This window comes from Python bivittatus, unplaced genomic scaffold, assembly GCF_059951505.1.
Source record: "Python bivittatus isolate LINGU-HERP-01145 unplaced genomic scaffold, Pbiv_v1 ctg000480_np1212, whole genome shotgun sequence".
NCBI lineage: Eukaryota > Metazoa > Chordata > Lepidosauria > Squamata > Pythonidae > Python > Python bivittatus.
Window position 1 is genome coordinate 81964824 of NW_028277075.1, and position 13921 is coordinate 81978744.

General features: G+C 36.6%; 1 protein-coding gene across 5 annotated transcripts in view; it reads right to left on the reverse strand.

Annotated features, from left to right (window-relative positions):
- CLASP1 (cytoplasmic linker associated protein 1) overlaps nt 1–13921 on the reverse strand; it is a 201066-nt gene that overhangs the window by 70601 nt on the left and 116544 nt on the right. For all 5 annotated transcript variants that reach the window (XM_088146424.1, XM_088146425.1, XM_088146422.1 and 2 more), the window contains exon 19: nt 13252–13422. In XM_088146424.1, the coding sequence (XP_088002550.1) occupies nt 13252–13422 (171 nt within the window). The remainder of the gene's footprint in view (nt 1–13251; nt 13423–13921) is intronic.

Below are 13921 nucleotides of genomic sequence, written 5' to 3' on the forward strand. Positions count from 1 at the left end.
ACAGTAACATATGCCAAGAAAGGATGAATGGCAGCATCTTCAAATTAATATTAAGTAGGATTAAGCAACATGACTCTTATTTTACTGAAGAGAAACAGAGCTTCCTTCTCCTACAGCTCACATACTATTATTTATGGTAACCATACTAATTTATATGGTTCCCTCTGGTGCTTCCACAGGCCTAATGTCATGCATCAGATATGTTTCCCAGGAATCATTTTTTGGGTGTATCATAATAAAGAGGTCCTATGCATGTAGAGATTAATTAGAGTTCCAGCTACCATGGAGAGAAACCAATGTGGGGTACATTTTTGCCTGCGTAAGGCCACTTCATATTGATACCAAATATGTGACTACCAAGAACTATGACCAGTTCATGCAACAGCATAGAACAAACATAACTAATAGGCATGATTCCACTCTCCCTCACAAGTTCAATAAATGCACAGTGAATATTGCAGCATGTACGTCTAAATATTTCCATACAACTCAAGCTGCTTGAGCATGTTCCAAGTGTGGATGGGAAACTCTCGGAATGCTTGACAACAGGCAAGAATGGCTGGAATTACAGAATTGTGGTCTAGCAATATTTGGAGTGACATTGTTTCCCTTGTTTTTAGGAAAAGGTTCCTAAAGCCCCTTCTTGGCCACTGCTATCAGAAAATGCAGTAGTACTTAAAAGTTTGTGAACCCTTTTGAATGTTCAATATTTCTGCATAAATATGACCTAAAACCATATGAAGCTTAGCCACACAATTAGATCTATTCCACAATAAAGTGGACATTACTTTTATGTAGAAGGATATTACTCAATTCAATCATGAACATGTAACAAGGCAATTGAAAAAAAAAGCCATCGATACAATGATTTAATTATCTGCAGTCTTCTCTTCTTTCAGGGAGTGCCACATAAATTAAGACATTTCTAGGAAGACTTTTTTCCATTACATTTATGCTCTTTTTAGTACTCTGACAATTGTCAGTCTAAAAGTTTGGAATTGGTGCTGTAAATGATACCACATCAATGAAGTAAATTGGTTTAGGAAAGGACATATGGAGATTATAATAAAAGGGAAGGAAAACAATAAAGCATATTGGCCTATTTTCCCCTTCAGAGACAAAAAAAGCAGCTTCGATTATTATCATTAAAACCATTTCAGCAGTTTTAGAACAAAACAATGCCATCAGTTGGCCTGATTATCCAAAAAACCACTAACAAAGTCCTTTCTAGCATCCACAGTTCCTCTGTGTAGGAAAAGAAAAGAGTTGGAGGCAAGCAAAGATAACACCCAGAGCTTGATCCTGCAAAATATTTATTGATTGTTAAATTTCTGAGCCACTCTTCAGACTTATTAAAAGTCAGGAGTCAAATACTTAAATCAAAAACATGAAGAAAAATACATTTTATACTTTGAGAGTCAAATAACTTTAACTAAAAGCCACATATGAGAGTGCTTGAATTGTTAGTAAAACTGTCCTTTGGAAAGATGAAAAAGAAGAGATAAAATTAAGGCTGAGTTCTTAATAGGCTTATGGAGGATCAGGGTAAGAGAAAAAGCTTATCAGTCTTTTTAAGTTTTCTCAGCCTAAATTATTTGGATGAGAAGCCTCAGCGGGCACTACAATATTTTAGAGACGTAACATTTATCTTTCTGCTTCTCCACTACCATTCACTGTTTACTCCTAACACACTTACCATTAAAAATATACAAAGTACCCATAGGGTGGACCTCCTATATAGGATCTGTATTCAGCTTGGGTTACAGTGACTATATTTGCATATCATGATCTAAACTGGATATTGTCTTTTTATGTAACAGAAAAGAGGGATAAGGGAGTGAAGAATACAGAGTCAAATGATATTTTATCCAGTAGTTTAATACTGGTATGTGCCTCTGTTTAAAAGGGGGTACGCTATTTAACACAAATATTCTCTATAGCTTTACTTATTCAGCACCACTCATCACTTTTATATTTGTAATCTGGAACTAAAAGAAAAGAAAAATATATGAAAATTGATGCGGCTTTTCTAAGTGAAATGGATTTTCTTGTCACCCACTTTTCCTTATTTCCTACAGCACTATTTCAGATATCATACTGATCTATTTAATAATGGCAATTATAAGGTCTCAACATCTTGAACCACTAATCAGAAATCGCACTGCTTAAACATGTCCAAATAGCTTGAAAAAAATGACTGAATGTGTAAACAGGGTTAATATCATCTTTCAGTAAATAGGCTCCCTTCACTTGGATGCAACTAGCATTTACCTTGAACCTAAGTTTCACAACTAGGAAAAGAATATGAAGTCAAGTATACCTCCCTACTATCATTCTTATTAATCCCTCCTTGTTGATATAACCAGATTAGATTCTGAATAATAATCAGATTAGATTCTGAAAATACTCTTTGGGAATCTATTTATAATTTGCAATAATCAAACTAAGTTTAGTAGGATAACCAGTTTCATTCTGAAATGGTTTATAAAAGAATCCACATATGTGTGTCAAAATATGGCACAAAAGCAATTCCTGGATAGTTGAGTTGCAGGCAACAGTATGTTAGCCGATATGGTAGACTGTAGATTAGAGATCTTAGCTTGTGTAGCATAGCTTTAACATGCTTGGGGCAAAACTGGGTTTTGATTCGACTTGTGGCACATTAGCCAAAATGTGCCAAAACTAACCAGCACTGTTCTTACTATTAGTAGGGAATGCTGCATGTGGCATGGGTGCAACTAAGGCTGATAACTCAGTCTATACATTCTCTAACTTATTAGAAAGTATTATACTAAGTGCCATCTGATTGACTAAAGCCATAATGGGCAATATGTAGAATATGTATGGACCCATTTGGGGACAATTATGATAAATGGAAGATTGTGACTTGGACTATACAAGAAGTAAATATAAACAGCATGAAAAAATGAATTGAAAAAAACGATACGTTGTGTATATGTGAAACTAAGAGAAAGCAGAGGATGTAATGGATCTGAATGAGGATGATTTTATCTTATGGAATGGGATTGATAAATACATGCAGGAAAGTGAAAGTGTAAGTTTATTTATGAACAAAAAAACTAAAATGTACATCAGAATGTACAAATTATGTCACCTAGAATGTTGTGGGTGGGTATGAAAGCAGAAACCCATAGGAAAGTTACAGCTACATGTTATACTCCAGTGGATGGAGATAATGGAAGAATTAGGAATGAGTTTTATCAAAAATTGTGAAATCTTCTGAATGAATACAATCCAAGGGAAAAATATTCTACTAGGTGACATGAATAGATGGGTGGGAATGTGATGAGATAATACAAAAAAGAGATTGGGACATTTGGAGACCCACGAATGAATCAGAATGGTGACTGTTTGGGAAATATCTGCTTAGAAAAAGGACTGTTTCTAATATGTGGTTTAAGAATAAATCTATTCATATGTACACACAGTGAATGAATAAAAAAACATAACTGATTTGATTGTTTCTGATGAAACACTGAGAAAAATAAGTGAGATATACAAGTGTAAGAGAGTTATGCATGAGAGACAGACAATTATTTAGTAACATCAAAAGTGGATCTTGGAGAAGAAATTGACATGAAATATGCGAAAGAAATTGATGTAAAACTAGAACCATTGCAGGAAGAGAAAGCATGAATTCTGTATGAAGAAAGTATTAGAAGATATATTAACCTCCCAAGATAATTAAGGAAAAGTAAGTAGGATGTAGAAACTCTTTGGAACTGATTACAGAGTACCACAAAAATGTGTAGAGTTACACTAATGGGAAGTATTAAAAAAGGATACTTAGTGGAATGATGAAATGACAGAGGCCATGGAGGAGGAAAAAATGCTTGTAAGAGAATGATTGCTGCAAAAAATAAGTATATGAGAAACCAATTGAATTGTGTATATAGAGGGAAAATTCATGTGTAGAAGGAAAATTATGCAGAGAGAGAGAGAGAAATGCAAAAACTATCAACGGCAGAAGAGAATATGTGTAGCTCAAGGTTGAACTGTGAGTCCTTGGGGTTCTCTGAGCTTGGTTGTTTTCCTGCAGACATTTCGTTACCCGGCTAAGTAACATCTTCAGTGCTAGCACATTCACACTTGTAGACTTCAGTGTTAGCACTGAAGAGGTTACCTAGCCAGGTAACAAAACATTTGCAAGAAAACAACCAAGCTCAGAGAACCCCAAGGACTCCACTATCAAAGACAGGAAGAAAAGGTTAAGGTTAAAATAGATAGATAAAATACAGAACAATGTTGATGGAAATACAGTATTATTTTAGAAATAGGTGAAAAGAGAAGTTCCAGCACGGTGAATGGAATTCAATTATTAAGAATGATGAAAGGATTTGAGATGAAACCAAAGTGAGAGGATTCTGGAAGGAGGATTTTAGAGATCTGAATGGTGATACATGAAATAAATACTGTAAATGTTGTGTCAAAGAAAAAAACAATAATGAAAAGGAAGAATGATGCAATGATGGTGAAAAATGGTAAAGTTGCAGGTGAAGACAGTGTAAACTGGAAACGTGTTAAAACATGGGTATGTTTGGCTCATGGAGTGGCTATGCAACTTCTTTAACATGTGTGCTTCTCTATTCAAAGGGAAGCACAGCAAGAATAAAAACACCAGGGAATGTGTGGAATCAATTCTGACTAAAAAGGTACAGGAACAAAATTTGGTAAGTGCAGTGTGGCTTTATGCTGAGCAGGACTGTGCAGACCAGATTTTTGCTCTTTAGCAAGTCACTGAGAAAATGATGAAAGTGAGTAAAAAAAAATGTACGTGTGTGGATTTAGAGAAAGTGTACAATTGTATTTATTTATCCAATTTCAAAGCTGCCTGACTCTTTAGCAACTCTGGGCAGCTTACAAATAAAAAACAATACGTATAAAAAGAAATCATAGTCAACTGGAAGACAGAATTAATATCAGCCTTAGTAGACCACACTAAGAAACAGACATCATGCAGTTCTAAAGCTACTTTTATTAGAACAGCTGTAATACCAGAATCTTACAAGTCTGAATGTGCTACGTTTCCTCCTCCTTTTATCTTCATGAGAATTGGGGGTGAGATGGGGGGCTGTCTGAGGCATTTTCATAAACTACTTTCTTAGCCTGGGCTCAAGTTTAATTTATCTGACTGTTGCCTTGGTAGTAGATCTTCCCTCTGTCCTTTAAGGCCATCCGTTTTATTCTCTACAATTAACAGGGTTGAATTATGGAACGGTTTGTATGAATACAGAGAGAAGGTTAATTGCTAAGTGCCATAAGAGTGATATATGATGGAAGCAAAGCACGTGTAAGAATAAATGGAATATTAGGTGAATGGTTCCACACTAACAGGGAATAAGACAAAGAAAGATGTGCGATGCCTTCTTTATTGTTAATCTGTTTCTAAATTCTAGCATATATATAGATAAATGTATAAAGAATGTTTGTGATGACATCAGAGATGTGTTGACTGAGGACATGAATGTGTGTATACTTTTGTATGCAGACAGTGTTGTGTTGTTGGCAGAGAACCCCACTGATCTGCAGTAAATGTTTTCATTGTACAATGCAACAAGTATAGATCTGAAAATTAAGCACCTATTTATTCTTGATTCTACAGTAGGGCTTGTGAACCCTTTTGAATTACGACCTAAAACATGATCTGTTCTCCACACAAGTCTTAAAACTAGATAAAGAGAACCTAATTAAACAAATGAGTCAAAAATATATGTTCATTTGTTCATTGAGAAAAATGATCCAAAGCTACATATTTGTGTGTGGCAAAAGTATGTGAACCTTTGCTCTCAGTAACTGAGGTGCCCGTCTTGGGCAGCAATAACTGCAACTAAACGTTTCCAATAACTGTTGATTATCACGTGTGAGTGTGGGAGGCCCTGCCTTATTTAAAGAACAGAATTCTGGGTATTCACTACCTTAGTCTGATCTTCACAACACAGGTATGTGTTAGTGTGCCATGGCAGAAACAAAGGACTTTTCTGAGGTTCTCCAAAAAAAAGTTGTTGATGCTCACCAGCCTGGAAAAGGCTACAAAACTATTTCCAAAGAGTTTGGACTCCACCAGTTCACTATCAGGCAGATTGTGTACAAATGGAGGCAATTCAACACCATTGTTACCCCCCCAGGAGTGGTTCACTAATCAAAATCACACTAAGAGCAAGCCATGTGATACTGTGGGAAGAGTATTGTTTTTCACTCATTTGTTTAATTGGGTTCTCTTTATTTAGTTTCAGGACTTGTGCAGAGAACAGATCATGTTTTAGGTCAAATTTATGCAGAAATATTGAAAATTCCAAAGAGTTCACAAACACCACTGTAGAGTCAAGAATAAACAGTACTGAGTGGATGTGGACTGAATACAAACGTGAGTGATCAGTATACAGAAGAATACATTGAGATGGCTTTGTCACAGAGATAGAATGAATAAAGATTAAATTGCCAAATATATGAAGGAGAAAGTTTTGTTTGGATGGAGTTGATAAGATCCTCAAAAGAGAGAGGAAAGAACTTTAAAAAGCAGAAGGCAGTGTACGAACTGGTATATGGACATTGTAGAACAAGTGTGGTTTGCAAGGATGAAAAATAAAGATCTAGTATAATGTTTGATGTAAACTAGGTGTTTATTTTTCTTACTTCATGCCTTAATTTCCTTGGTTTACTGTTTCTTATTTCTTTTCTGTACTTAACATAAACTTGCTTACCCCAAAAAGGAGTAATGTAGCGAGTGTGTATGTCTGTAACTAGGCATGATACAAATATAGTACTGATGAAATTGGCTAGAGAAGATAAGCATGAATCTGTACAGGAATAAATCTGTCTACTTCATTTCCAATTTCTAAACAAAAATAGTAATTTAGTCAGAATAACAGTTTGGAAAGCAGAGTTTAGTGCAGCAACAGCCAAGAACCACAATGAAAACAAAGCCACCTATCATGACAAAGGTTACTATTTCTGCACAACTAGAATTGAAAAAGTCTCTGGCCAAGGAGTTGGAACATCATTTAACATTTTGCGCTGAGCACTTCTCCTATAGAAAGAGTCCAACATTTTCACTTGCCCACCCCAGATAAGCCTTAATTGTTACATCTGTATCTGTGTCTGTAAACCTAAACCTGAGCAAAAATATACAGCTAGTCTTCAACTTATGACAATAGGGACCAGAAAATTTGTCATTAAGCGGTGTGGTTGTTAAGCGAGGCATCACGTGACAGCACCCAATTTTATTACTTTTTTGCGGTGGTCGTTAAATGAATCATATGGTCGCTAAGTGAATCATGTGGTTCCCCATTGATTTTGCTTGTTGGAAGCCAGCTGGGAAGGTTGCAAATGGCGATCACATGACCCTGGGACACCGCAACCTTGTAAATACATGCCAGTGGCCAAGTGCCCAAATTCTGATCATGTGACCATGGGAATGCTGCAATGGTTGTAAATGCAAGGAGCAGTTAGGGTAATTTCGGACGGTTGCTAAACGAATGGTCCTAAGTCGAGGACTACCTTATGTGAGGTGTAAATATCTTGTTCTATACTTAATGGTATGGTGAATGACATTCATGAATGACTTAAAAGTTGCATACTATTCCAGTAGGCCTAACAGAACTATTGGGGATGGGGGAGATATTGTGTAATTTATGATATTGTTTTCTTGATCTTTATTTTTCTTGCTCTTAATTTATTTTGTTTTTTATTATTCATACACTATACTTTATTGTTCATTATACTGTGAGCGCCCAGAGTCGTCTGGAGTCGTATGTTGCCTAAATTGAATAAATTAAATTGTGCCTAGGAGTAAGCAGAAAGAGACAATAAAGGGCACACAATAGTACCAACATGAAGAAGAGTCAAAACACCATGCAAGAGGTCATGCAAGAGGTACCAGCAGACACGGATGAAAACCAGGGAGCACTTGGGTGATAACAGAGACCTGATAGCATTGGAGACAGACCTCAGTTATACAGACAGCTTACCCTCAGCTTTACTGGTAGTACCATCTTTAAGCAAATTAAAAGAATAAGGAGAGTGATAAGAGGGAATAGTTAGTAATATCAGCAAAAGTGGGCAGTGTGTCTTTAGTATCAAAAATGAGGGGACAATCACATCAGTCAAACAAAAGAAAATAAATTAATTAATAATGCAGTATCTATAAACTGAACCAAAATGACCACAAACAGATTTCCTCCCCCCATTTTTTTTTCTTGTTTTCACACAAGGTGCATTCTGATCCATTTCTTCTGGAATTATATGCTACTTAAAGCATACTACTATAAATAAATATTCATTCTGCTACTCATTTAAGAGATATCTCTTCACTACAGACTGAATTGTAATAGCAGCTCCAGTTGACTAAAAATGGCCACACAATGCACTGTTAATCTAAGCAGCTAACATAATCACTCCTTTTATTGCATGCATATTTAATGCTTAAATAATTCCTAAATTAGCTGTGGCTTTTTTTTTTTTTTGGCTTGTGCATTTGCCTCCACTAGGACCCAAATATTTTATTACCATAAATACAAATTTATGGAAACACGGTAGAGATTGCTTAAGAAAATGCAGGTGTCCATGCTTCCCATGTCATTATATCAGAATAAGATATCAGCCAGATATCTTAAATACCTGAACACTGTGAAACAAAACCAGTCATTAGAGGTATCTACAGGACTGAAGGTTTTCATCAAAATGACAAAAGCAGCTTAATACTATAAGTTCTGCCCCTTTCATATGTGTATGCGATGTGACAATGCATGCCCAATAGGAGTAGAACTTGCAACATGAGAGTGCTTTTTTCATTTGCCCTCCCCCCACCTCCCCATGGATGCTTTTGCCAGTCACAATTTTAAGCTTAGAGGATTATCATCCATTTTCTGTGATATCAAAGATTTAAGTTGAAATCTAAAAACAATATTCTGATAATTCTCTTAATTCTGATATCTGCTGGCTGGAGCTCTGGTTACCAGGCAAACAATCTTAAGTGTAAGTAATTTCAAAATATGTATAGGTAAAGGCTCAAATGTAGGACAAAGAAAAGTGGGCACAATGAAGACCCAGTTTAGACTCCCAGGTCAGAAAGTTATGAACTGTGGGCAGGTTAAATATGCCCACTTCTATCAAAAATATTGTGAAATCAGGATATTTCACTGAAGAATCCTGACCTGCCTACATCTTTCCATTACTTAAAAAGGTTCTCTGGTAGTAGAAGCTTCCCCTTAGGAAAGCAAAGACTTGAGGACTTTATCTGAATATCCCCTTAACCATATCTGTTCAGTTTCAGGCAGACAGTTGGAAACAGTTCCAAGGATAGATGACTGAGTTCTGTAGAAGGTCCTTCCCATTAGGTTCCACCAATGTTTTGGCTGGAACAGGTTGGAAAATCAGCTTTGAAGAGGCCAATGTGATATTAATCAGAATCTGCTCATTCTAGTTCTTTTTATGACTTGTGATAGAATGAGAAAAGGTGAAAAGGTATTTTAAAAAATTATTTTGGCTATTTAGATACTAGAGCAATCATCCCACTTGCTGCTGAATGTGGAAATCTGAAGAACAGTTGAACTTGCGTGTCATCTCTGGTAGCAGCAGGTCTATCTCAGATAGCCAAGAAATTTAAATATTGAGGAATCATTCCAATACCTTAATTAAGGTCCTGCTGAGCCAACTGGCCACAATATTGGATACTGCAGATAGGTGTTCTGCTTTTATCCAGCACAATTTTTCTTCCACCATAAATATAACTTGCTCACCTCTCTGGTGATGAATACGGAGTCTAACTTTCCTTTCAGATAAGATTTTGCAGATGTGTTGTCTGTTTTCATTACAACATGTTTCCTTCTACATCGGTTTGGAAACTTTCCAGAGAGACCCAGAAAACTGATGCTTTGTTGGCTCCCTTGCAAGCTCCATTCCCACTTGTTGAGGTAAGCTCCCTCACAACCATTGGCTGGTGATTCCATTTACAATCATTCTGTCTGACATGCCCAGGCTGATTTTTTTTTTTCCTGACAGCCTGGGTTGGCATTAGCTTCCATTCTAGTTATGTATGCACTAAGATTCAACACTATGATTTTTCTGTGTGTTTGAAAGCAAGGGGTATGTGAAATGGAAACAGTAGCTTTTGAAGTTCTTGAGAATCAAATAAAGTCCAAGGAACACAATTCTAGCATAACACCATTATGCCCAAAAGGCAGGCTAGATCCCTCGGAGCTCTGGCTCTAAATGAGAAATACCATTCACTCTTCAAATTCTTTCTTGAATCAGAAAAACTCTGAAATTGACTGGGGTTCAGAATAGTCCCAAGTGTTCCAGAAAGGCACTCTTCTGCAGGTTCATTGCAAAGCTGTGTCCTTCAAGCAGACAATAAACTGAATTCTGTCTAGGTGACGCTGAAATCAAAATGTTGTCTATGTACAGAAATGAAAAGCTGTAGATGAACCACTGGTGTTCCTAATATCATGTGACGCTGGAGTTAACTAAAAAAGCAAGCCTAATACTGAGAGTGATCATTATCACAGCAGAACTTTAAGTTCAGTATCTTTTCTAATCAGGTGATGAAAGTAGGCTTCTGCTAGATGTACAGAAACTACCAAATCCTATTGTTGATCGTTGACAAAACTGACTTTAGTATTTCTCTTTTGAAGCATCTCTGTCCTAGGTTTTCAGTGAGCAACTTCAAATCTAGTATAACCCTTATGCCTCCATTCACTTTGGAAAATAAAAATAAATAAATTCCAGATCTGTGGAATTTCATACTTGTTCTTTTGCACTGATCTATAGGAGATGATTGGTGGTCTTAAGAAAATCCTGATGCTTTGACACCCCCTTAAAATTGTTATGCTTCTTCTGTAGCATATAAGTGAATTCCAGGTAATAGCCTCTAGCTGATATTTTTTTTTTGACTTCTGGCAATTTTGGAAGAGCACTGAGCAGAGACTGGATTTATCTGAGGTCCTAGATGTTTAAACTATCTGTATCTGGTTGTTCCCTGAAACCATCTGAGTGCAAGCTGATTGGGGCAAAAGGACAAGAAGATCTAAAATTTTAAATTATCCTTTTCTGCTATAAGAAAAGTCTTTTATCTTTTGTTTCCACTAAGACAAAATCAAGAGTTTTCTTAAAGAGATTCCCCTCCACTGGCTCCTGCAAATGGAGCTGATGCAAGCCATCTTTTGGATTCTGTATCCATAACCTAATTGTGCAACTAGGATACTTCTTTGATATAGACCTTTTTGCCATAGATAATGCCTTAATCTGGACTCCATCTAGAGTAAATCAATCAGACTAGCTGCTTTGGATATTTTCTTTAAGGCCATCCTTTGCCTCCTTCAGAAGCTATCCATGCCTAAAATTTCCTCCAGTTGTTTAAGTTGCTCTAGCATAGAATTTGCAGCTGGTGAGCAAAAGGTAAATGCTAACTCCTCATGCTCCCAGCAAAAAGCTATGACTGGCACCTTATCACATTTCTTGTTCCTAGTTCCTCTTCTAAAAGATGGCTAGAAAGATAGGGTTGTTTCACGCATATTGACCAAAGGATTTTTTTTTCACAACTTCATTAGCTTGGCAGGAAGGAATAGAGTTTGTTACCAAATTTATGATCCTCTTGGAAAGTAGATTTAGCATCACTGGAAACAGAAAGAGTAGGGCTTTGCCTTTCAGCTGTTTGTCACTGTAGATTAGTCAAATCAAAAAAACCCTATGTCTTGGCTGGAGAATAAAAAAGACCTGGAGACCCATGCACTCTTTATTATAAATTCCCCTTCCTCCAAAATTTTAGGATTAGAAGAGATTTTAAACTGCTTTGCAGATCTCTGTCTAACACGTTATAGTTTCCCCTTAAAAAAAAAAAAACAAAAAAAACTTGTGGCCCTTATCTTTCTTGGCCCTTTTTCTAAGAGATATACTCAGGAGAGGGGAAGTTCAGGGATCTGTGAGAACTGGAAAGAGGGAGAATTTGGATGGCCCACAGGAACAATTCCTAGATTTTTAAAGCCCTTTCTTTCAGAGTCTGCTTCTTTCTTGCTTTCTTTTGCACTTTTGACCTGGGATGGGAGAGGAATATGAACCTGTTCCATTTTCTGCTGCAGAACCCTCAGGGCATCAGAAATCTCTTGAGCTATAATTCTTTTAATTCACTCCCAAAACACGACCCCCTTCTATAGGAAAATGAGGGCCTGGAGAAGGTCAGTCTGGGAGGCTGGATAATTCTTCCCCTTAGAGTTGTTATTGAAGATTAGACTGCCTGCTGTCTCCAGGAGAAGGCACCACCCAGAGATGCAGAATGTCACTTGAGGGTCTCAGGAGAATTATTGATTTTGTGCTGAAAATAGTTTTGTATGGCATACTCAAGCTTCAGTAAACCTAGGATATAATTTTTCACACTGGTGGAACAAATATTTAGGAGATAGAAAATGCCAGCAGTGGAAGGTGCCCCATTGTTACATATTGCAATGACCTCTCATAAATCATTAGTAGTGTTCAAACACCATTCTGCTATTGATATAATCACCAGTAATGACCAGCCTCTTACAAGAATAATTATTTTCTTTTGACTAAACTAAGGCTATGCTAATGTCAACTTGTTCAAGTCATTCTTAATAGATGATTTGTTATCACTGAGGTGACCATAAACAGTAAGCAATAGAAATATATTGTTGAGATATATTCCATTGAATCTATTTCCTTTTTGTAATACATATTTTTATTCTTGGATTAGACATCGAGTTCAAATGAACTTTTTCTGGAATTGTCAGGATAGGCTACTTCCTATTTTATACCTACTGCAGTCTTTTACAGAAGCTTACTTCAGACTGACTGATGATCTACTTGAACTGTTAAATAATTCTGAGGTCTTGCTAGGGAATTCTAAAAAAATACCACCAAAAACACCTTTTCCCTCAAAACCGATTGGTCCTTAGAAAATAAATAGTTTATTTATCTAAAAATTTAATAAACAATGTTTACTCTATTTGTTCCACACACGATGAGATACACCATCTGATGTCACATATGGAACTAAACTATAATTTGGCTTTCATTTTGGATTACTGTGCTGGGTGGACCCAGCCACTGAGGCCTGTAAATCACGATTTTTGGTGGAGTGCAGTATATGGGCTCAGCCCTAGTACTGCTTTTCAATCTACATTTCTCTGTAGAGCTGAATTCCTTAAAACAAAATTTCCCTTTTACTCCCAAAGTCCTGACGATCTGTTTATCTTCTTTGGGATAAACAAGCACACCTACCAAGGGATGCATATGAGCCTGGAGGCAGGGCCGCAGCAGAACTGAAGGGGGAATCCGAGCCAGAAGATGTTACTTTGGATTTGGCGCTGGCTGCTGCATTCACATCAATGTCGCTGCGAGAACGCTGGAGAGACCCCGATGTTGACACAGATTTTGCACTAACTGCAGAAGCTTTAAGGAAGAAGAAAAAACACAATTACAGATAAATCTATCCCAGAAGTGTCTTAATATGATCGCTTCAGAATATTCTTTCAATTCCTTCTGAAAGAACTGGGGACAATAGGTACACCCTCCATTTTAAGCACAGAAATGCTCTACTAAGTCATTTTTATGGGTAGACTACTATCATGTGAGAATGATTTTACATTTTAAACTGGGTAGGAAAGGACAGGGCATGGCTAATATATATATTAAGCTTAATAAAATGTAACCCCAAAATAATAAATTCTGGTAAGACTTCATATTATTGCACAAATGCAATCAAAGTACTTTCCAAAATCCATCAAACTCCTACACCACCTTTCAACAACAAACACTTGGAAACTCATAACACCATTATAACTCCTCAGCTTGCCACTATAACAAATGGCTTTTTGTTTGACAAACATATTGTATTTAGAGTCCAAACAGACATTTTATAGCTTTTGCCTAGCAGAGTTCTTCCTCTGTA